This window comes from Varanus komodoensis, unplaced genomic scaffold (assembly GCF_004798865.1).
Source record: "Varanus komodoensis strain SLA01 unplaced genomic scaffold, ASM479886v1 scaffold1, whole genome shotgun sequence".
NCBI classification, from domain to species: Eukaryota; Metazoa; Chordata; class Lepidosauria; order Squamata; family Varanidae; genus Varanus; species Varanus komodoensis.
Genome location: NW_025335268.1, coordinates 56,847,972 through 56,874,062, shown reverse-complemented (window position 1 = coordinate 56,874,062; position 26,091 = coordinate 56,847,972). Strand labels below are relative to the sequence as shown.

Below are 26,091 nucleotides of genomic sequence, written 5' to 3'. Positions count from 1 at the left end.
AAAAAAGACAAGTGAATTCACATGTATTGATATGTTTCTTTTATTATTTCTGTATAATTGTACCATCTGTAGTTGAAGGATTCAGGAGATGGAAGTATGAACAGGATCAGGATCAGGAAGGATAAGAGTAGACAAATGTACTCAAGATCAGAAAGGATCACACTTGAACAAGGATAATTATGGTAAAAGCCCCCTGCCACAGTGAGATATTTAAGTTTTTGTTTGTGATTAAGTGGTCAAATTCAAAGATAGAAAAGATGGAGACTTAGCCAATCCATTTATTCTGTAGGAGGACATTTTTATTTAGCTGTATTGTTTATCTTAATTAGCAAAAGAAGGTATTCCGAAGTTTGAAAACATGATCTGCACCCCTTGCAGTCACTGAGAAATTGTACAAATAAAAGCATTTTTCATAAGTGTCTTAGAATAAATTGGATTATTTAAAAAATATAGACTGAAGGAAAAACTCAAACTGGATCTGGATATTTCTCCCCTTTTCTTTGATGGGTTTCCTATTTTGGCACCAGCAATTTAAATTCTTTAACTTATTTGTTAGAGATTTCTTGCATTTCCAATTGAAATATAAAAGTTGTATTTCAGCTGACTAAAAAGTGTCTGTAATTAATTAAATGCTCCATGTACTTTATACATAGAATCTACACATGTGCATTCAAAAGGATGTACCATTAAGCTTAATGAAATACAGTTCCAAGTAAATGTACATAGAATTGCAGTTTGGGAGCAGTATCCCGTTTGACATGAGCACTAAGGTAAACTCTGTTGAACTAACTTGAGCAGCCTCTAGGCTAGGGCAACAGTTTTTCCAGGAACCTGTTGCACCAGGAAACACCACTGACATCACGGTTTCGGTCACTTATGCTAGCACTGCATTAGTGTCAAGTGGTGCACTGCCCTTGGAAACAAGGTACTTCGCTGGAAACACAAGGAAGTTACACAGATTTTTTATCACTGGAATAATGCAGATTTCTTTCACTTACCCCTTTTGAAAAGATACTTACTTTTTTCTTTTCTTTTTGGAATAAAACTTTAGGCACTTAAGGAAGTATTAATATTCATGAAAGTAAGTATCTTGTCAAATGCTGGATCTCCTCACTAGCTGTGAAGAACAAAGTGGTATATGCTTAAGATAACACTAGATCAGACCACTTGCCATGGCTGCTTTTGAAGGAAAAAGCAGATCACCAAAATGAAAGACCTTTTGTATGATAAAAACAATTTGTTTCATTATAAATTTTGATGAATTAAAACAAAGCCCCACTGTAGCTTTTCGAAACCCCATGGCAAGAGACACTCAATGATCCAGTGTGGAAAAATGGCTCCGTCAGCTTCACTGGCCTCCGTCAGCTTCACTGGCTTCCCATTGAAGTCCGGGCCCAATTCAAGGTGTTGGTGATGACCTATGAAGCCCTAAACGGCTTGGGTCCTGGCTACCAGAAGGAGCGCTTACGTCCATATACGCCCGCCCGCCCCCTGAGATCTGTGGGAGAGGCCCTTCTCCGGGAACCCTCCGTGAAGGAAATTAGGAGGATAGGTACTCGGCGGAGGGCTTTCTCTGTGGTGGCACTCAATCTATGGAATGCGCTCCCCAGAGAGGTCCGCCTGGCGTCGTTGTTTTTCGGCGCCAGGCGAAGACCTTTTTATTCAAACGTCATTTTAATTGCTAATATTATTTGCTTATTTTATTCTTTGGCCAGGGCGACTTATTTTATATTGCTAATTCGTTTTATATTTTTAGTGTATTATATTTTAATTGATGTTTTGTGAGCCGCCTGAGGCTTTGGCGAATGGGGCGGCATAGAAATTTTCTAAAATAAATAAATAAATAAATAAATAAATAACTGCATTTCAGAAGCAGACTCTAGACAGGACTATATAAACTCTTGCCAAAAAGTTGTTTCATCTTCATGATGCTATAGGATGTCTTCCTGAAAAACAGGCAATTCTTCATTTACTTCTGTAATAACATTTTTCAAGATCAAAATTTGAAGTATCTTACTGGCCAAATTCCATATTTTCCTTACCATTTCTGGTCATACTAGAAAACAAAAGTTTTAATTGTTGTTTAACTCATGGCTGATAAATGTATTTGTGTGTGGGCAAATTTGATGAAATGGATAAAAAAAACTCATCAAAGGGTTGGAAATTATTTTTTTTAAAAACCCTAGGTACATAAAGTCTGATTTCATCATCTGAGATATTTGTTGCTAAATAGATTACTGTTGCACTGTCATAATTAATTTACAGATCCTTACCCAAAATATGCAAAAAAACATTGTTCTTGGAAATTGGGGTGGGGGCTACTGACCAAAAGAGTGACCCTGGGATACTTCAACTTTGACCAAGACATGGATGACTGTGGTTCAGTGTCATTCATGCTATTCCTGTGTGAGGAAGGTTCCAGGTGTTGCAGCTGCTGCCCTTGACCCCTTCCAACAAATTTGCTGAGAAATAATTAATGCGCAGCATAACTCCAAGTCGAACAAATGATCATGAATTATATTCCTCCATTCAGATCCACTAGTGACTGCAACTGATTTTTGCCTTCTGTTGTCTTGAACCAGGGTGAGCCATGGGTTTGCACGGACCTCAGCATGGGACATCACATTCAACCATGTCCTCAGCTTTCAGCACATGGTAGTAGGCGTAGACTGGATTAATTGGTGTAGGAGTTGGCTGGAAAAAGAATAAATGTGTGAAGGATCCTGCCTTGAAACCAAGAATTGACCTAAAAGAACCTTCAGTTCACATCCAACCCCAAGATATTGTGAACTGCGTGTCATTCTGATAAGGCTGTGCAGCCACTTGCCACGTATCACAATCCTAAAATAGTTTCCTATTGACAGTGTCACCTCTGAAGCCAGTTCTATTCTTGTTGGCAAAGGAATTTCTCAAACCAAAGCTGTCACCTTCCTCTTAGACACAACTTGTGTTGGAAATTGTTATAGTACTCAATAAAAATATTTAACTTAATTGACATTGCAAAACAGCTATCAATATGTCATCAATATCAATATTTGCACACCCTTTATTGTTTGGGCAATTATAAATTTGATAACAGGTTTTACCTTTAACTCAGAGAACAGTGAAAATATCAAACACCCTATTTTTCAGAAAGCAATCAAACCAGAAAAGCATAGAGGCTTGTGATTTTGAAGACACTGTATCTTTAAGAGACCTAGGATTATTAGGGACAGCAACTTATAAATGATAATAGGAAGTAGCAATGGTGTCTGTTTAGTACTAATTAAAGCTGGTATTTTTTACATTTTTATTTATATTTTTAATAAAAGATTTTGGATACAGTGTTAATTAAATACAACATTTCTATCACTCAGTCTTCCTGCACATTTTCTTCACATTCCAGGTAAGCCTTCAATTACATTCCCTATTCAGATCTGGATCTGGTAGCATATATTCTACCCCTTCCCCTTGTTAATATATACAAGGCCACATGCATTGTGTTAAACAATGTTTGGGGCCATTTTTGGTATGTCCAATGTACAAAGGTAACGTGATATGTTATTACTTCAGTTGATTATTCAAGCAAATTGACTGAAGTAGTTTTCAAATCCCAAGTTACCTCAGCTACAGTTACTAATTTCCTTCCTTTTTTCATAGTGAAGGGAATCCTAAAGAACTGATTTTGGGTGCTTGGTTCACCTGAATGAAATTTAAAACCTTTCTAGAAAAGTGTAATATTACTCATTGGAAATCACTTCTGTATTAACCCCAAGATAATAGGGTTATTGAACATTTTAACAGAAAAGTCTACGAACAACTAAGTTAGAAGGAAAGGCATGGAAAAGTTTTGATACTGGTTTTTTGTTTGTTCTTTGCAAAGAGCTACACAGCATGCAACAACCCAGAGCTCACCCATAGAGTTATTGCACATGAGAGAAAAGCACACTGAACTGAATGTGCCTGGAGTGTTAAAATCTAGGCCAGATATGCCTTTGGAATCAGAAAGATCTCATACCACCCTCAAAGGCCCGCTTTGACGACTTTGCCAGGCATTTCAGGGAGAAAATCGCTCAGATTCGTCACGAGCTTGACTCTACTACTGAACCAGATTCTACTGAGGAGATGCCAACGACGCTGTTGAGTCCACAATTAATGGATGAATTTCAGTTGTTGTGGCCTGATGATGTGGACAAGGTGCTTGGACAAGTACGCCCTACCACCTGCTTACTAGACCCATGCCCATCCTGGCTACTTAAGAAAGCCAAGGACGGGATTGGGACCTGGATCCTGACGGCGGTGGCGAGGAGCGCTTTCCTTCAGCTTCGGCTGATCCATCAGCTGTGTCCCTTCCTGGAGAACGATTGCCTAGCGACAGTGACACACGCATTGGTAACTTCCCAATTAGATTTCTGCAACGTGCTCTACGTGGGGCTACCCTTGAAGATGGTCCGGATACTTCAATTGGTGCAGAATAGAGCTGCCAGGCTGCTGACGGGGACTGGGCGTTGTTCTTATATAACCCCAGTTCTCCGTCAGCTCCATTGGCTCCCGATTGAAGTCCGGGCCCAATTCAAGGTGTTGGTTATGACCTATAAAGCCCTCAACGGCTTGGGTCCTGGGTATCTAAAGGAATGCTTGCGTCCATATATGCCCTCCCGCCCCTTGAGATCAGCAACAGATGCCCTTCTCCGGGAACCCTCTGTGAATGATATTAGGAGGGTGAGTACCCGGAGGAGGGCTTTCTCTGTGGTGGCGCCCCACCTATGGAATGCACTCCCCAGAGAGGTCCACCTGGTGCCGTCGTTATTTGTTTTTGGTGCCAGGCTAAGACCTTTTTATTTAAAACTTATTTTAAGTGTTAATTTGTTGTGTAGGATTTTAAAATGTTTAAGCCGAGATGCACCGTGTTTTAATATTTTTATTGTATAACTTAGTTTTTGTATAACTTTGTATAACTTTGTTTTTGTTGTAAGCCGCCCCGAGGCTTTGTTGCGATGGGAGCGGCATAAAATTTTTTTAAACAAACAAACAAATAAATATGAGTGAGTTGGTTCAAGAGAAAGGAAGGAAATCTAAAGCAGATCCAGATAGATGTTGTGGTGCTAAGAAGCAGAGAACTATTGCAATTCTTTCTGGGTCTTATGAAAAGAAGAACACAGGTCATGCTCCCCCCGCCCCCCGGAATGTTGTTGAAAGAAGCCCTTAGACTTATAAACTTTCTGACAGATATGCTTGGAATGCTTCCTATTTTGTTCCAGTAACCTACAGAAATGGAGGACTTGCCTTGGTCACCCATCCTAAACACTACACCAGACTATGGGCCTATCCAGCAGAGAATAAACTTGAAGGACATTTTGCTCGCAACAAGCAATCACCTGCTTGGACTAACTACAAAGTAATAAAATGCTAGGTTGTTTCTGTAGGGAAATTTCTTAAGAAGGGGAGATACATAAAGCCATTGTAATGTTAAGAGAGCTGAAATTATACATAGCTGAAGGAAGGCAGTTTATAAAAGGAAACAAAAAGTAGCAATGGAGTCTGCTTAGTTGTAGACACAACCGTTAATCTGCTACCATTGTTATTTATACTTTTAAGTAAAGGAGTTTGCATTTTACTCTGCCTCTCTTATCGGATACAAACAAATGTACATAGTTCACTGCATGTACACTCAGTGAAATTCCACATGCTGTGCCTAGTGCTGAACCACATATGATTTGCATGATGCTTTCCTATACATAAATGGTATCTTTGAAATCGCCTGAATGGCCTGATTCAGGCAATGCCAAGACAAATGCCAACCACTCTTCATTATTGCCCCAAACCTTGTTCAGTCAACCAAAGCTGTACCAGGTTTTAGTGGCAGTGACTCAAGCACCAACAATGGCAGCCTGTTGACCTCTCCCTGTAGAAAATTTCGCTTAAGCAAAGTTTCATGCACAGCAATGTTTTAACAAAGTTTAAATTCAGAGACAAGATATATGATGGAGATTAGCAATAACAGTCTCTTTCATACTTAGCAGCCATATTCTAGTATAAACACAACGTACACAGAAAAGACTGAAATGAAATGTATTACACATTCCTACACCCCTTGATTACAAACAAGACTTAAACTGCAAGAAAATGAAAGTCTGAAAAGTTGTGCAGTCACACCTGCAACCCTGAGATTACATAAAGCACCTATAAATCATATTCCCATTCTGAACAGCATCAGTTTTCATGTAGCTGGCATGTGACCAGTCAAAAAATTCCTGGCCAACTTATCAGACAAATAGTGTAAAATAAATGGCAGATGCTGAAAAATTGGGTATTAGAACAAAACCTGAACATGCAGATGGAACTAGACTAATTACAAAATCTGATGCTTTCAAGACTGCTCCAAAGTCCTTTCCCTTCTAGAGCATCATGCTACACCTCACAAAGGACTATCTTTCCATAATAAATGCAATGGACTGAGCAATAGTTCCAGCTGTTGGACACTTGAGATATGCTGTCAAGTCACCATTTTTTTAATAAAGGGAACTTCTAAAATTCAAAATTAAGGGCCTCTGAGAATGTACCCACACCTTTTTTTGGGGGGCGGTGCTTTAAAGAGGCCTAAAAGTAAAGCACCTTTGAGCAGCAGTTGCAGATTGCCAGTCCTTTGTGAAAGAGTTGCTTCCTCCTCACCTGTTTCACTCAGGAAAGTGACATGACTTTTTATTTGAAAGATTTCCTCTTAAAAATGAACTTTACCTATTCTCAGAGTTCCACTTCTTGAGGTGCCAGAAGTTTGGTTTCAGCTGACAGTGATCCCACTGCCTGAGCAATAGTCCATGGAAAGATACGGTCAGTTCAAGGAAAAAAATGGTTAAGAGTGAGAACCTTTGGCTTTATTCTGGTCTGACTAGCTGGTAACAAATACAAACATACCCAATCTCACCAAATGATCTCCACAGATAGAATTATGTAGTATAATTCTATCAAGCAATACAATGTGCATGTGTTAACATTCTCAGCACAAGGTGCATTTCAATGAAGATGCAGCCATGATCCCCGTTCCCTTCATGTGCCTCTATGAAGACCATCTGCATGGTCATTTATTGCATTCATGTTCAGAGATATCAGCAGTTAAAGGGATAGCCAAAGGACAGGACAGGCCATGTGTCTAAATTGGTAACAGAGAGGGAAGAAATTGTGCAGAAAGACTCTGAGAAAGAGTGTGCTTAGTGTTTGTGGGGGGTTGCATGTAACTACATATGCATGTGTGCATGTGTGTGGGTGTGTGAGAGTGAGAACACAAACTAAAATGAGACAACCTCAGTCCTGTATGGCTGGGAAGCAGAGGCTTTTCACTCTTGCTATGACTGTCCAGTAATCTTATGATGGAATAAGGTGGAAGTGAGAACGTTTATACAGTGGCATTCTTGATGTCATGGATCAGTTGATCATGCTCAAAAGGCAATCTGTTGAGATAGCCAGTCAATTATATTCCCACGCCTACATGGGTATATTGCTTTTATCCATACAAGGACTGTACAACACTGCTATCCCAGTGCACACTCGCACACAGGCACACACTACGATGCCAGAAGGCAGCACTCCTCTTTACCTTCTGCTGAATATTCTGCTACTTCCAAGGCTTGGAGTCCATATACGAAACCCGATGGAATCTATGAACACAGCAGAAGTAAAAGGCAGAGTTTTATGTAGATGTATAGGATTCATGTCTCAAAACTCAACAGTGCCTAATACCTAATTAACCCACTGAGTTGTAATAAATCAGCACAAATTATTGGAAAAAAGTAGTTAACAATCTAAGGATTTCTAGGAAGTTTGGGGGTTGCCCAGGCAACAAAGAAGAAAAGGCAATAGTTTTTTTTGAAACTACTCATAACTTAGGTCAGGAACATACAACATTATTTGAGGAAGATAAAAGGGATTGGGGCGGGGGTCACTTTCTCTGATGTATAGATGCATATACAAACTCATTTGTTTTGCCCCATTATTGCTTCTGGTTAAACACATCTCACATTTGTTTACTGGAAATTCCCCTATTTGTATATAGAAATTATTTTCAAAAACTTAACACCCTGTTTTTAAATTTTGGGGAATTCCTCCCCACTACAAATCTATTTGAAAACAATGCAACATTAAAGTAGGTAGGTTTGCAAATCTTGCTTTACTTGGAAACTGTTGCCCAGTACAAAATTTTGGTCATTTCCATTTAGATTAAATCATACACCTAATCATGTATTAGGTTCTTGGCATAATAAAGCAGATAGAGTTTCTACAAATGATGGATATCAGAGAGTTGTGCCATATGATATCACATCAGTTACAGTTTGATCCATTTTCTTATGCTAAATTGACTCCATAGGGAAACCCAGATTTAAAAATTGATAAGATACCTGGGGCAGATATCGATGGATAAATTTATTTTTACCTTAGGTCAATTAGTGGATGCTGATGCTGAGTTTTTATCCTTTTTGGTTTTGCATGCTAAATACAATTTGCCTGCTACAGCTGATGGCAATACTGGCAATCATACTGTTAGTTAGAATCTAGGTTTGCCCCTGTCACTTTTACACTTTCAGAGTCTCTTTCACTGTTGCAAGTAGGTACTGAAGCTGAACAGTTATATTGACTCACAATCCACATTCATAAATACTTATTTTCAGTGAATATATGTCACATAGGGTCTTAAGCAGGAAAGAAATAGGAACTGGACTATCCTATTTTGTCTAATGTTTGTGTGTCTTTGCCAGAAACATGTATAGAGATTAGGTTACACCTTATTCAGCAACAACTTTTGCTTTGTCTTTATCATATACCACAACATCTTTTTAATAAGCCTTTGATTACGACAGCTAATTGCTAGAGGTATAAAGTAAATGCTGCCCTTACACATATGCTGCAGTGATATCCAATTGCTGCTTCTTTTTTGGGAGGAGGTTATAATATAAATAAACTTGGCATTAAAATGCTCTTTAGTATTACTGAAACATGTATTCTCTTAAATTATTTACTGGATGCTTGGAAATTAATGCAATGTCATAATAAATGATTTTTGATGCTCTTTTGACAGTTCAAAGACTGATATTAAAACTTTGGAAAGATAAATGTCCATCTCCTATAACAGAATGGATTTAGGACCTAACAACACTTTCAACATTTAAGCAGGTGGTATTCAGACATTACCTGAGAATGGATAAATATATGGATATGTAGGGATTAGGCCCACTTCTCCCAAATTACAGCACTGCAAGCTACAAAGCTCAGACTCTGAAGACAAGCTAGAAGATGAAGAGGGGTTGGAATGTGTTACTGAAATGCCAAGATTAAAAGGTGAGATCAGCCAAGTGGTTCAAAGCAGAGACACTATAATCAAGGAGGGTCAAAGGGGAGGGGTGTGACCTCATCAACCTAGTAGTTTGTCATCAAGACCAGTTGGGAGGAAAAGGCAGGAGAGGGATTCAGTCTGGAATCAACTCCTGACATAGATAAGAGGTAACTCCACTAATCAGAAGGATCATTAGTTTGATATATGCTACTAGTTAACCACTTTATTAGTCCTCATTCGGTATAACAGAGGCAGACCCCAACTGGCCAGCCTATATCAATAAAGGGCTGTATTTTAAAAGCCTTCTGCCCTGATCTGCTGGAGAAAAGTGGAGCAACATGCTCATGACAGGATATATGTTCTGACTTCTTTGAAGCTCATGCAAATTTCCTTTTATTGATACTGTATTTTCAAATACACATATATATTCACAGGTACATATTCAGAAGAAAAATTGTATAAGAAAATTGTATTTTCCACCAGTCTTCATGTGGTTTGATGGGAAAATATAATTGCTTGAAATTAACAATAAATCCTGTTTATTAGATAGAAATGTAGTGCATACTATACAGACTTCTCTCTCAAACCATTTTCAATTCTCTCTTTTTTAAAAAAGTCCTCCGTATCCAGCCTTGCATTGCCAATCAACATGTTCAACACAAACCCAGTTAAACAAACTTGAAAATCTGATTTACTTAAAAGATTTCTTCAAAGATAAGTTACATTTTCCATTTGTCTTTTATTAAAACAAATATGAGCATATATGCTAGTTTTATTACATAGAGGACAAAGAAATCTATATTTTAGAAAGGAAATCCTCACCATTTACAGTGAACTAGCTGTGCCACACACAGTAGAGGATTCACCAAACTCAATGAAAAAAATCCACTGCTCTTGCATAAATGTAAGGGTAGTGAAAGATGATACAATATTATGGGGAAAAACTTAACCAGGGGTACAAAAAGTGCAGCCCCTTCCCCAAGCTCTGTCTGGTAACCTCTTGCACCCCTGGACAAAAATAACTGCTCTATAATTCCTATCATAGGAAAGACTCTTGTCTGCTTCCTAGGATGCTCCAGAAACAAGAGGTGGGCTAAGAGGCAAGATTCCTAGATGGCGGGGTGGCTTTAAAAAGAAGGTCATTGGAAGGAGTGTTAGTTCTATATGATCAAAGCAATTGCTTGGATTCCAAAATGCTCTTGGGCAGAAGTCAGATGTAAGCATGTGAGAGGTCTGCCTGATAGGGTTGAACATGAATGGGCATGCCTGTATGTATGCGCGTGTATATATGAACTGCACAGTTGCAGATCAGCAGACGCCCACTCTAGCCCTCAGGATCCAAAACATTGTATACCCTTATGTTAGACCTTTTAAGCAAAAATCAGAAGCAGCACTATTTAAACAGTGGCAGGATTTGCATATGCGCCACATTAACCTCAGTGTCATACAACTAAAACAAAGTGAAGCCATTTAGACATCAGTTTCAGCAACTGCCCTGCAGCACACATTTGTGCTTTAGTAACTAATGAAACAGAACTCCAATTAAAGATAATATCAGTTAATTGCTACTGGAATACTTTTCAAAACGCTACCATTTTGCACTATACTTTGGAAGAAGTCTGGAAGAATCCCTGGTGGCTAACTGCAAGGGAGGCTGTCACCTAGGAATCTGAAATGTTTCTTCAAGTCTTGGCTAACTACAAATGTAATGATCCTGCAAAGGAATTCATAATCTTGCTCTAGTCCTTCTCAAGAGAAAAATTCCACTTAAATATCCTGAACCACTACATCAAAACACTGCATTGAAACTTTATTTTCAAAGACAACTTACATTCAAAATTAAGGGCATTTTTTAAAAGATCAGAAGAAAATTGATTGAAATCTATCAGAACGAAAGAGGGGTTCAATGGCATTTTTCTATCTTAAAGTCATTGCAGTGCACCACAATAACATTCCTCCTGCTATGCTATAAATCTTTATAACAGAGCAATCCTACACTCACATTTTGTCAGGGCACAGCAAGTGAGAAATGAAGTGGGGGTGGTGAAATATGCCATCATTATGCTAGATACAGCCACTGTATCCAATATGTGGCTGTATCCAATAATGGGGGAAAATACATAACCAGGAAATACCAATGGAGTCTAATATGGAAAAAATGTATAACCAGAAGTACCCAAAATGGATGGCACTCACACAGCATCCCTGGAAACTCCACTAGTTCTCCCCTATCAGGGACTGAACCAACAGAACTCTGGGCCCCCACCCAGTGCTGTCCACACACAGCAAGAGCCAATGAACTCGTAACTCTGGAACAAGATGCCGGAGCATACTCCTTCATCACCACACACACGTCATAACACCTCCACACACACACACTGTGAGCCCCAGTGGCATAGCCAGCAGTGAAGCCACGACTGCCAGCCCCTGTGAATTTCTACAGAAGAAACCCAATTCCCCATATATTTCTCACAAGCACTGTTTGGAGCATACCACACAACGGGAGGGGAGGAGAATCTATGCAATGCATCACCACAAAGCAACCCAAGGAGCTAGGCAGAGGGGGAAAACATTGCAAGGATGGGGAAAAACTCTTTTGACAAGAGGCCAGTAAGTGTGACAAACACATGCAACAAAGGCAGTTGTGAAGAACATACCCACAGCAAAGGTCCCCGCTGGCTCACAGCATATAGCGTGGGGTTGGACACCAAAAGACAAGAATTGCAAGCCCCATCAGAGAAAAAGTGTTTTGAAAAGAGAGAGCTTCCTCAGCTTGAATCTGTACAGCGATTGTGACAGATCAGCTTTCTAATTACTCAGCCACAGCAGCAGACAGGCTCCCATGTCATGTCATCTCACCCCCAGCCAAATAGAACGGCATATACTTATTATGTTGTAGGTGTCTGGTTCAGATCAAGAGTACAACACCACTTCAGGGAAATATGTTTGTGCGGGGTGGGGGGGGGCTCTACACACCCAGGTACATCTGTGCCAGTCAGCAATTCTTGCCTGATCTCCCTGTGGCAGCCAACAAGACATGACCACTCCATATATCCCATTTTGCCAGATAGACTAAACCTGCCAGGCAACATCTCAACAGACTTAAATGTCCCTTCCTTCCATTCTCTCCCCTTCTCTTCTCTCTTACACCCAAATGACTGCCTCATACAGCTTGACAACAGCACCTACTGTACAGGTACCCCAAGAGGCCGTCTCCCTCAAAACCCAAGCGAATAGAGAGAGAGGTGGGGGCCACTGCTGTCAAGAGTCCTAATGTCTGTCCCACCCCATCAGAGTCACACCTTGAAGTCAGCTGTAGCCAAATCCTACTAGGGTGAAAAACAGCACCTATGGCAGAGTCAAAGCTTTTACTGAACAGCATATGGACTGAGGAGAGTGACGCATGCAAGCCAGTTGCGCTCCCACTGCTGAAGAACAAGAGCATGTTACAATACTACAGCTCAGACAAGGCCCAATATTCACAAAGGTGGACTGAGAAAGGTATGGGAGATAGTTGCAGTAATTACATATTACAACAGAGGTAGGAAAACTTCAGCTTGGGGTCCAATTCTGTCCCACCAATGGTTCCCCAAATGGTCTCACTCCCTTCCTCCACAACTACTGATCCTTTGGTGACTTTCCCATTTCTGTGCAGTCCCTCCTCCCCTCAACTTTCTAAGAAGATGCATGCTTTCCTAAGGCTTAATAACTGGTATTAAAAGCTTTAAGCTAAAATGTGCTGCTCTGGTTTTGTATTTGGCCTAATCCCATTTGACTTCAGCACAAACCTTTTGCTTTTGATCTCACCCACCACTGAATGCAGGTCCCAAGAGTTGTTTTGGAACTGATTTCAACTCTTAGGCTCAAAGAGGTTCCCCTCCCCTGGATTAAAGCATGTGGTCCCCCTTTCCTTGCTTATCTACATAGGATGTTCTGTCCTAGCAGCCACATTTTTTCAAGAGGAGTTAAGTTGGTTTAAGTATTTTGTGTCTGGATTCAAAGGCAAGACGCCTGGTTAGGGTTCTAAACAGAGACACATCATCAATGTGCCCAAGTTCCCATAGGTAATCTGCAGGCAGGCTGTTTGGGATAAGTACTTCCTCTATGTGCAAAGCACCCTTTCTCTGTGCTTTCCATCACTGAAGTTTTTATGTGTGAGAATTCCCAAAGTGCATAACAGTAAGGTGGAAAAATATAGCTCCATGCCATGGTCCTTATCATCCCAGTAGTGATCTCTTTGTATGAGTTTTATGTCCTGGGAGCTGTTTGCTGTGACTGAATGCTGAGTTACGCCTTTTCATATGCTCTGTCATAATGATATTATGTATGTATTTGATTTGATTTCACCCAATTGCCAGAGTTCTCAGGGAAGTTTACAACAAAACATAAAAATATAATATAAAATACAAACAACTTTAAAAGCATAATAAAAGATTAGCATACAAAAGTTAAAACCAAATTAAAACACATATTAAGTTACAGTAGCCTATACAAATTAATCAACCTGTTTAAAGCCCTAACAGGACTTTCACCAAGTGAAAGTTGATTTTTCTTGAATCCGCAGTACTTGCTATAGAAACAGTAACAGCCCCACTAAACCATAATACAAACTGTATCCTGAATCACATCCTATTTTTCTTCCCAAGCCTCTTGAGCATAAAAGAACAATATAACACTGCTTCAGTACAACTGGATAAAGGAAATTAGCCTTTCAGTATTAAGTAAACAAATATTAATATTTGCACATGATTAAACAGGATCAAGATTTAAAACACTCTAGACAGGTTGGAACACCAAGTCAAAACTTAACAAGATGAGATTCCACAGAGCTAAACGTAAAATTTTCTGTTTATGAAGTTTTCCGTTTCGTAGGTACAAAACTATCAAAGACAGAGACACAGAATGGGAGAGACCCAGCTTGGCAACAGTACATGTAAAAAAGATCCAGATATCTTATTGGATCACCAGCTGAGTATAGGCCAGTATTAATTAATGCAGCTATTAATTAATAGCTTAAGAAAGCTATTACCATCTTGGGCTGCATTAACAGATGTAGAGTGTCCATAGTGTCCACAGGAAGTAATGATTCTGTTCTATTCTGTGTTACTCGAGCCACATTCAAAGTATTCCAGTAACTTGGAGATGCAGTTTTTAAAACTTCATAATATGAAATTTGCTATATACTTTCAATAATTACCATCAAGACAATGCATGATCAAAATGATTAACTTTGCTTTCATATAGTTCAAGAGGCAAACATTTTTCTCATGGGATATATTTGATTAGATTTGATTTTAAAACCATTTTTTCTGTGCTCATATAGTAGGAAGTATTCTAAGCTACCAGAAGATATTGGATGAGCATGCAAATTCATCCTGAAAATTCCATCTTGGAATAAACTCAGATTTCAGATCAGTATTACCAAAACAAAAGTCTTTTTAAGGTCAGCTATTTCATGCAAGGTAAAAATTGAGACACTGGAAACACTGCCTTTGTTTCAGCTCATGAACACCAACAAGCAAGGTCAATTAAGAATACATCTTTACAAACAATGTTTCAGTAAAAAGGAGAATAGGATCAGGCTGTACAAAGTGGGAGAGAAAGAAATGTACATCTGAAAAACCATTAGTATGAGCCAGGTTATACACAGACACAGTCATTACTGCAAAAATAATCTTCCTTAAACTACAGACATCACAGAAATGGTTCTGGGCTTTTTTCAATGTACAGCCATATTTATACTTGGGTCACTCTGTGCAATCTTGTACATGGCAAAGACTGCATGCAGAAAACCAAGTAGCTGGTTATCATGTATGAATGGTCTCAAGTAACTTATCTTCATGACTGATAAAGCAAGAAAGCACTCCTAGACATGTCTGTATGTCCAGGGATCCAATAGGAAAGCAACAACAGTGTTTGGAATTACTGTTTTATCAGCAGGAAGACAAACCCAAAGGGTAGAAAGCATAATGCATAACAGAACAAGATCTGAAGGGAGACTATGGCTAGGTGTGGATGGGCACTGGGAATGAAGTAACATGGCTACCAGATGGCAAAACAGACACTAATCAAATACATATCTGTCATGTGATGGGATCTCTCATGTTTGAGCTACTCAGTGTTTTCTATTTCAAAGCTGGCAGCCTGGTCTTATTTATCCAGAGCAGCCTCTCTCAGTCAGGGTTCCCTGGAGCCCTACAGTTCTGTGAAAGGTCATGGAATACACACACACACATATAATGTTTTCATATTCATGCCTGTGTGTGTTTGTAATACAAATATACACAAAATACAAACATTTTGAGGAGCTCTTCTGCTCACCCTGGTTGCTTAGCAGATGTGAGGGGGTCCAGGGAGAGTCCCTGCTCATGAAGGCAGGGGTAGGGACAGGAAGCGCATCCACCTCAAGCTTGTGGGAAGGAGGATGGTGGCAATTCCAGGTGGCTGGCATTAAAGGACGAGCAACAGTCCTTATTTTACATCTTCCTTTCATCACACACAACTTCCAGTCCCAGTCAGTGAGCAGCAGCAAAAGAAGGGGTGGGCCATTAGTGAAGCCTCCATGGGCAGAGGCATGGTGCTGGGACAAAGAAGAGCAGGAGGTTACTGTCTTCCCACCTGGCTGGTGTACCCTTTCCACAGGCAGATCAAGTGTGGTCTTTCCCCTCTTAATCTGTAAAGCAGATTTCCCCACCTGGCTGGACAGAGTGATTTATAATAATTATAATAATCATGGTTATAATATTTTAAAATTATATTTTATAATATTTATGCAGGGATTCTCTGAGACATTACAATTATTTCAAGGGTTCCTCCAATGTAAAAAAAGGTAGAGAAAGGCTGATCTAGATATTCCTATCAAAATTACTACTTGTTGCTGTGATTCAAAGTTCTTGATTCAGCACTACATGTTGGCCATTGCTCTGCCCAGGCACCTCAGCCATTCATCAACTGCAACATTAGATGTTAGATTTTTAAAATAAGTACTACAGCACTTAAGTATATACCACTTTATTTTCCCCTCTAAAGCCCAATTTACACAGAATATAGACGATATAGAAAAGCTTTACCTGGGTAAGTTTTCTATGAATATCTCATCACATTTAAATTAATTTACCCCATGAACTCACCTGTTCACATGCAACAGTAGCATGCCAAGAACATACCCATTAAGCTATTATCACTGGCACGCTAATGTTACATGGGAATGGGACAGAACACATTGTAACAGCATGTAAATACAACTCAACAAGCATAGAAAGCTTACATGAGCAAGAGATGATCTTTGTGTATAAATCCAGGCTGAACATTAGCTACTATGGAAAATGGTCAGCTTATAAAGAAGCTCCACTAGCTATGCCACTGCTTACCAGACAGGGAAGTTAATACCATACCATGAACTTAGTTTTCTAACTACCCAAGAAAAGCAACTATGATATAAAATCATAGCACAGTGTTTACTGCATCTCTGAAATATAAAGGGTACAACCAAAAGATAAAAAAAAAATTAAGATAGAGAGTACTAAATGGGTTCATTATTTTGAGAAGCAGGGCAAATGCAATCTCTTCGCCTAGTTTGTCTAAGGTTTGTCTGCAGAAAGATTAAGGAGGATATTGAAACAATTTATAAGCATGGCTAGCATGGATTTTAGCTATAGAAGCGCCTTGATACCATGGTGATTGGCAAACTATAAATATGCATCACTGCTGGGTTTCTATGGTGCTTTAGCTGGCAACACTGCTAGACGCCTCCTTCCACGAAAAGCATTCCCACACTGCCACAGATTTTCTGTTCGGGCACAAGAAAATATTTTTCTAAGAGTCATTTTTTGCAGGGGGCTTCTCTTTCCAAATTTGTTTAACTTAAGTACATCCAGATTGGACATAGGTCTAAATTTGACCCATCATAATGAAAGGAAATATTCCTAAATTTTCTGGTTATAAAATAAAACACAATACTATTTAACTCAGTGTGATTTTGGCAAAGTTTATTCTAAATATATTTTCAGCTACATTCTGCAAATAGAAAGTAGTTATCTATAGTAATATTTTAGGCTATAATCCTATACTTGCTTAGGTTGAAGTCAATCTCACTGAACTCCATGGTATTTACTTCTGTGTATACATCCACAAGAATGCATTATTAAATGTTTTATTATATCACAAAAAACCAGTTGAGGCAGTTTAACTTCATTGATAAAAGATTCAATCTGTTTGAAACTAAGACTGTAATCCTAACTAATTTATTCTGGAACAAGTTTCACTGCTTTCAGTGAAACTTACTTCTGAGAAGGCATGTATAAGATTGCATTGTAAATGCAGCATTCCATAACCATTCACTCCTTTCTCTACTGCTGCCAGAATTCTTGAAAGATTTTCTAGTTGCACAGGATTGTTTCAAATGGTTCAATTTATTCCAGACTAGAAAATAATAGTAGTAATGGGCAATTCCTTTTTTATATAGTCAGGATCATTACTGTGGGCTTAAATATTATCTCTTGCTCCTACAAACAGTGGTTTCCTAACCATTCTAGCTGCTGATTTAAATATCAAAGCATTAAATCCCTTCATATTCAACAATGCACTTTAATCTAAGGCATGTCCTGTTGCATTCTCTATGCTCACAATAGAGTGGCATCTTGATGGCTGTGTCACAAAGATGAATGGCTAGGATGTGCAAAAATATGTTTGCAGTAGAGCCTGGTGAACTCTCCTTTGATCAAATGTAAATCCATCTTTGTTTTCCTGAAACCTGTAAAGTGCTAAAACTATTTTTTCTCCAAAGAAATCTCAGAGAAAAGGAACAGGGAAAATGTGCTTCTCCTTTACCTGGCATTTCTTCCTGCTTCCCAGACAAACCTGCTGGGAATTACACAGGGAATAATTAGCAACTCCTGAAGCTGCTTGGAAACTGTAATGTGATGAGGGAAAAACACACTAGTAAGGAGAACAACAGGGACAGAGATAAACATTTTATTAATTCAATTCCTCAGTTCAGGGAGAGTAGGCCACCTGTAATTGGAGTGAACCTTTCTGTTCCAAGTCAACTCTGTCTCTAGCGCTCTCTTCCTTATAATAGAAAAAATATGCAAGATCATTTGATATGGTCATGGGAGACAGCAATATGAAACAGCTTATTTATTGTTAACACTTATATAAAGTGCCATAAATCATTATTTGTCATGTGATTTCAAGGGGGAACATTTTATAATTCTTAATGAATAAAACTTGAAATTGAGATAAACAAATTAAGTGGAAAGAAAGCTATTAATACTGTTGCTATTCCACCAAAACTGTGTTGCAGTACCTAGCATAGCTATTTGTACATCAACCAAACCATCACCATTAACTTGAGTTAAATGTAACTTGAGTCAAATGTAACATATATAAGGATTGTAACTAATAAATGTGCTGCATTTGGGAAAGTTCAAAGTAAACATGTTTTGGCTGCAGTCCCAAAAACACTCACTTGAGAAAAAGCTTCAAGGGAAAAAATTGTACATTTTTTGTGGGGGGGGGGAGTATATAGCATTGCACCACTAATCAGATCTTTTGCATTTTTCATGCTTTTATAAGACATCATATTATATGCTGTGTGGTAGTACCTTGAAAAATTATCTACAAAAATCTAACTTGCAGGCCAGCTTGTAGGACTGCCACTGCTTAATGCGAATTGCAATGCATGCTGGCAGGTATTCTGAATATTCAAATCATGCAGGGCAGTTGCCATGGCTTACAGCATTGTACAAACCTGGCAAGTATGGATTAAAACTCTCCTATAAACCACCCTTGCCAGGTTCCCACAACACAATAATCCACAGCAACCGCCTGCCACTGCTTGGAAATTCAAAAGGATGGCTGGCAGTCGCTGCAGTTCACCATGATGCCACAGAGGGCTGCAATGATTCTCCAAACCCAGGCTACCTTTTACAATATCATGATCAAGACAGAAAACCAACAATAATTTAAATGAGTGTCTCCAAGTCAAAGGGAAGAGACAAATGACTTGATATATCAACACACATAATAAATGGCACATAACTGTACACATTAACAGTTTTTCCACATTTAAGGCAACTGTCACTGTTAGTAGACAAATTTACATTCATCTTGTCATCATTTCTTTCCTTTCGATTATCAAGAATGCCTTGCATTTGTTTAAAAGATTTAATAATCCTTGGGTAGTGTATGGTTTATCTCTTATGCTTAACTGTTCTTACAAACACTGATTTTGTCTGTTCACTGCCTTGAGTCCTCTCTTTAGGAAAGAGGTGAAATATAAACTTTAAAATAAAACAAATAACCTGCATGTCAGGCTCATTTCAAATGTCACTCCATCTCAACTGACAATATCCACTTTCTGTTTGCACAAATTTTATGTTTAACATTTTACAATTAAATATCTTACAACTTTCTCCTTGTGTATATTTGCATGAACAGTAGTAGAGCTGGTAGTTCAGAATAACAGCATGCCATTACAGAGCTAAGGTGATAAACTTCCAGAGAAACTGCAGCTATGAAACTAACATGCCTTCAAAGCTGGTTCAGAATATTGACTAACAGCCTTCAATGTTAAACTACCTCAAAAGCATTGTCAAGGTATTTCCCTTAGAATGCTTTGCACTTTTACAAAACAAACAGGATTCCAAGTGTGCCAAAATTAGAACTGAGCAATTCTCTACTCTGCCCTGCAAACAGCTGATGAAAATCACCTTGTCTCTGAATGATCCTACTCCCACCTCTCCACTACCACTGCTCTTATCTACTACCTACTACCAGCACCCCTTTCATACCTCCATTCCTGCTAATAAGTTCCATCCATCCTTGCATGGTTCCTGGCTGTTTCACCAGGCTACAAAAGCAGTTGACAAGAATGTTAAAGCATGGCATTAATACAAAACTGCAAAGGTATTCAAGGATAGGCTATACATGCACATGGTGGGCATGTCGTGAGCGGAGCCGGCTGGAGCTGGGGGTCAGAGTAGATGGTCCAGGAGGCCCCTTCTGACTTGCTCTGTTTCTATGTTTCTATGTTTTCAGGATACAGGGAGAAAGTGGGTGAAGGAGGGAAATAAACAACTCGGGAACTGAGAAAACAAACCACAGTTTTGCCAGAATCTTGTGCAACGTGGCAAGCCACAGTTTAGCATTATGTGCAAATCAGGTCACAGTGACCTTGCCTGGATGACATTTATTTAACCCACAATGAGCCACAGGACCTGAGGGCACCACTTAGCATAACCAACCCTGCCTAGTTGCTGCATTATTTGTAGCCAGAAAACTTGGCTTAGACAAGGATGAAATAAACACATACATAAAGTGCCATCTGTTTTAGGGTTATGCAAGCATAGCTTCAACCTTGTTCCCCAAGTACACAAGACATGAAAACCTCTAAGTTGAGGTTGGATATGCAAAATGGTGACCACACACATCATGATTTCACTGTTGATTAAACCACCCACAGTGGGCTGTCATGTCAACTCTATCCAGTTTTCCTGCAGTGGCCAGCCAGATGCCTGTGAAAAGTCCACAAAAAGAATAGGAGTCCACAATAGCACCTTCAGGAACTGGCACACAATGGCATATCGCCTGTTACTCGCAGATACATACAGCCATCAAATCTAGTAGCCACTGAAAGCTTTCTCCTCCACAAATTTGAATAATTTTACAGTTGTCCACGTTGGTGGTCATTGCTAACTCCATCTTGTAATAGTGAATTCCATAGTTTAACTACATGTTGTACAAAGAAGTCTTTCCTTACATCTGTCCTGAATTTCCAACCATTCAGATTCATTCAATGACTCCAAATTTAATGTTAAAGGCAGAGGAGAAAATGTCTTCCCATCCAGTTTTCCCAAATCATACATAATTTTATACACCTTCACACTTACTCACATTACTCACCCCATTTTCTATGCTAAAAATCCCCAAACATTGTAACCTCTCTACATACAAGAGATGTTCCAGCTCCTTGATCATTTTGGTTGCCTTTTCTGCACTTTTTCCAGCTCTACAATATAGCTTTTGTGGTACAGTGAGCAGAAGTGTGCACTATATGGTGACACAATACTGACATATAAAAAAGATATTGAAAGTTTTATTTTCAATTGATTTTTGAATAACCCTTAACATCAAATTTGTCCTTTCCTGAAAACTGAGTCAACATTATAAACAAGTCACATGAACTTTTGGTGAGACTTTGTTCTACAATCTGCTAGCTAAGACCCCCACCACCATGTGTGAAATTTGGATTTTTACTCAAAGCTGAATCACTTTACATAGAACCACATTTGCCATTTTAATACCTGTTTCCCACTTTTTGAGAAATCCTTTTGGAGTTCTTTGCTGCTCCTTTTGGTTCTAAATATCCTAAACAATTTGGTGGTGTTAGCAGTCTTGGTCACCTCACTGTTTACCTATACCTTCAGGTCATTTTTGAACAAGTTAAAAAGCACAGGTCCCAAAACAGATTTTTGGGAGACTCTATACAAGAAGTGTTTGTTTTCTCCTCCTCTCTGCTTCTCTTTTCTTAACATACCATTATATAAAAGGTTTTCTCTTACCTCATGACTGCTATTTTTGCTCAGCAGTGTTTGGTGAGGGTCTGTGTCCTAAGCCTTGTGAACATCCAGGTAAATAATGTCTATCCAATCACTTTATCTACACATTTGTTGAGCATTTGTTGACATGCTCAAAGAAGTCAAACAAAATTAGTGAGGCAGGACTTAGCTTTGCAGAACCCATACTGAGTCTTCTTCAGCACAACTTCATCCTTCAATATGCCAGATAACTTTATCTTTAATCGTGCCTTCCACCAATTCTCCTACAGCAGACATTAAGTTTACCAGCCTGTAGTTTCTAGGATTCCTTTATTTTTTAAATGGTTACACACTGAACACTTTCCAGTCCTCTGGAACATAAATTAATTTCAGAGTTAAGCTACAGATTCATTAGATCAGTAATTTTAAAATGCTCAGATGAATACCACCTGCAGTTAGTGATTCGTTTGTTTTTGATTTGTCAATACATTCCAGAATTTTCTTCTATTTGCCTTATCTATTCATATTCCCTTCTTAAAATGTCAGCTTATACACAGGTATCTGTCCCAAAACTTCTGCACTGAAGACAGATGAAAGAATTAATTAAGCTTCTTTGCAATGTTCTTATTTTCCAGCTTTCCCAGATTGACTCAGAGACTTCTAGTATTAGTATAGAAATGCCAATATAGGGGGGTGGGAGTGGGGGAGGGCTTGTTTAAGCCCAAGGAACAAATTCCATTTCAGGAAAACGTTTTGGGGGAGGGTACCTTTCAGTGATGAGCAAAACCAAAGGCAAAATAGAAGGGCCAAAAATACCAGCATATTTTAGCTTAAAACTGCCAGTAACTAAGCCTTAAAGCAGGCATTTCAACATGTCACAGTAGGGGAAAAACTGCACCAAAGCTGGGAAACTATCCAAAAATGACTGGTTAGGGAAAAGGGAGGGCCTCCTGAGGAGTCCCAGAGAATGGGATTAAAACCCCTCAGAGAGCTACACTTTGCCCTCGGCCTCAGATTGTGCATCTCTGGCAAGTGTCCCTTAGCTTCTAAGTTGCTGAAGCTTTTGCAGGTGCCAACCTGATCTTGGTGGGCTATTAACTTGAAGCCCTAAAGCAACTCACTTTGGAGCTTCCAAAATAAATATTGCAATAAATTTAGCAATACAGAATAAAAGGAGTAAGCATTTTATTCAATCCAATGAAGCATGTTCTTAGTGATCCAGAGCAGAGTGTCTGTGTTAAAGCTAAACTGATATATATCAGTGTTGACTGACTCTTTTGGTACAAGAAAATCTGGCTCTACATAGTTGTTGTTTTTTTAATTACTGCACAGTAAACAGAAGAACTTTCTCCTACTTTGGTGCAAACTTCTACAACTTATTTTGTTAGCAATATAACCAGAAATGTATCATTTACTTGCAAGATTACATTTATCCACATAGCTGACACTGTAAAAATCTACTTGGCTGGAAAGTTAACATTTCATTTTGCAATCCCTCTGCTGATCCATCAACATATTGTATGGATATGGTCTACCAAGTATTTTTTTGTAAGAACAGCTTGAAAATTATATGAATATCTGTAAAGAAGAGCTACCAAGTGTCATGAATTCTTACTATCAGTGAAATGGCTAATTCAATACTATGCACATTTACTCAGAAGCAAAACCCAAGGTTCAGTGGACTTTATTGTTCAGTGGAATAATTATTTGCTTTCTGTTCAAACACTTTTACTTAGTCAAAATTATGATGCTAAATTTGCCAAATGTAGTATGGGCACGAAAGACTAGCTTTTCAAGGTTAATATAAATACAAAACCACTTAATATTTATGGAATTTTATAAACTGGCCTATGTATGCAATGTTTTGGGTTATAAATTCATAGGTCCAGCATACTTAAAAGGCAAAAGGCACAGCACCTACATATACAAAACTTGCCATAATCTACCCCAAGTATAAAATTGTACAACAGATATTAGATCCAGAGCAGCCATGAAGACTATCTAGTGAAATCATGTGCACTGTATCAGATTTCTCTATATCCAAACATTCACCCACACAAGAAAATACATACTAGTGCTATCTTCATCATACCGGAATTACTTGTAAGACAAGTAAGGAGATTCTCTCCAACAAATTATGTTGTACACTAATCTCTAGAAGAGGGTTAAAACCAGAAGCCAGCAGCTCATTTGGGAAATAAACTCTCCATATATGTCAATCAGCTGAAAGCAAAGTTTATCGTCAACTAACAGATAAAATGAAGGCTCTACTTGCGCTTGAGCACCTTTTTACTTTGACCAAAATCCTGCCTCAAACTCTTAAGCATCTACAATGCCTGTGACGGAGGTCGGCACAGTCTGCCGTCCGTTCCAGACTCAAAAAGAGGGCAACATTTAAGTTTTATGGCTTGCGACACGTTCATGCTAGTAATGATGGACTTGCTCTCTCCTCTCGCTAAAGAAAACAGGCTCGAGCGTGCGCTAGAAAACAAACGAGGGGAGACCGAGGTGCGAAGCCCTACAGACACATTCCTCCTGCGAAAACTGTTCACGCGCAGACCGGGCGCCCAGCCCACTCGACCCACCCTCACGCCGCACAGGCACGAGGCACAGGACGGGCTCGTCAGCGCGGGACAAAGTTTCTTCCCTCCCTCAGTGGGGCGGGGGTGGGGCTCGGGAAATAAAACCTCGTCGCGGTGACAGCAACCGCGGAAGGCGGCGGGGTTTGAAAGTTTAGCCAACATCGGAACCTCCTCCCAGTCTCAGCTCCCCATCCCACCCCTTTCCCCATTCTCGAACGAGGTCTTACCCGTCCTTGCGCCGCGCTTTGTAGACATGCCCATAGGTGCCTCTCCCGACTTTGCAGCCCTCGTACTCGAACAGATCCTCCACCCGTTCGCGCTCGGCCGCCAGCTTGGATTTGAACTCGTAGTCCATGTCTCTCACCCATGGAAGGGGCGACTGAAGGAAGGAGAGAGGGAGGGGGAGAACGGGATGCTGCGGGGGGGAGGGGGACCGGAGACGGCCACAGAAGCGTCAGGCGCAAGGGCACGAGGCCACCGCACTGGGCACCATTTCCTTGTTTTGGATTTTTGGGGGGAGTCCGCTCCGCCGCCACCCGCTTCAACTAGAGCTTCCAATAGTTAGGGTCGCAAGGGATTCTGGGTTTGGTAGTATGGGAGGAAGCGCGGGCTCCAGGTTGTCTGGGAAAAGTTGAGTTAGCAGGAACTGCAATACCCAGCGTCGTTTGCAACACCGTAGCCTACAAGCGCTTGCGCATTCAGTATTCTCTCCGGTTATTGCTGAGCGGGTGCTGGGAAGTTGCTGACTCTTCACGTTGCCGGGCAGTGGCGGAGGAGTAGAAGATTATTCAGAAGAAAAATAATGGAGTCCGATTTAGTTTGATTTGGTTTGTTTCTTATCCAAAACGTCCTGCCATCACTCACAAAAATGGGACACGGCCGAGTTCAATTTGACGGGGAGTCGCGCTGGGGCTTGTTTATCTCCTGAGCGGTCATTCAGGCTGGAGCCCCGCCTTGTAATGCTTTGCTCATCGCCACTGGCTAGACTGCTGCCCGCCTTCTAGCCGTCTACCACTGAGGTGGCAAGAACCCCGAAAGGGAAACGCTGGGTCCTTTGTCAATCAATTGAAAGGCTGGAGTTTTAGGCTCAGTGTTAGGGGTAAGGATTGTGGCTGGAGCTACTTTTCCCCTCCCCCAGCCCTGAGACTCTACAAGGCTTCGTGTTTCCCGCCCTTCCCCCTCTCCTAACATATTGATAATGGCTCTGGTCACGTGCTCTACACTCGTCGCTGCTCGCGCCTCCGCTGGCTGGCTTGACATTGCGCAGCCTGGCTCCTCTGTGAGCTGAGCGGCGGAACACCGGCAAAGCGCCGCTGAGGAGGAAAAAGAAGATAAAAAGGCAGCAGGTGCACGTTGCCAGTCTCAAGGGCTGGAAGGCGCTGTTCCGTCGTCCACACGTACTACATGCCTCACCTTCCGCGGACTACCCAATTCTTTCCAGAGGAAAGAGATCGGCAATACAGTAAAGCAGTTTCAAATCGATTGTTTTATACTCCTTGATCATGAAATTTGGTGGCTTCGAAATTAACCTGAACAAAAAAAATTGTTAGCAAGAGCCTGTTCATTTCGCGCCTACCAGCATGCCGCCTCCTCTTCCCAATACAGCTGGGAGAATTCTCTTAAACATCAGTTTAGATTTATTTCGTATGTTAGTCTGCGCTTAAGG

The 26,091-nt window shown here is 40.0% G+C and overlaps 1 protein-coding gene across 8 annotated transcripts in view; it reads right to left on the bottom strand.

Moving 5' to 3' along the window:
* The window catches only part of CDK19 (cyclin dependent kinase 19), a 114,903-nt gene extending 89,575 nt beyond the window's left edge, over positions 1-25,328 (bottom strand). Inside the window, exons 1-4 of one of the 8 annotated variants that reach the window (XM_044426449.1) lie at positions 24,653-25,328; positions 9,163-9,257; positions 7,574-7,634; positions 6,718-6,783 (exon numbers count right to left, since the gene is read on the bottom strand). In XM_044426449.1, the coding sequence (XP_044282384.1) occupies positions 6,718-6,783; positions 7,574-7,634; positions 9,163-9,257; positions 24,653-24,780 (350 nt within the window). In that variant the 5' untranslated portion in view covers positions 24,781-25,328. Of the gene's footprint in view, positions 1-2,326; positions 2,695-6,717; positions 6,784-7,573; positions 7,635-9,162; positions 9,258-24,652 lie in introns of those variants that run through there. The other 7 variants (XM_044426457.1, XM_044426506.1, XM_044426466.1 and 4 more) reach the window with 7 other exon arrangements.
* Between the last annotated feature and the right edge of the window lie 763 nt (positions 25,329-26,091).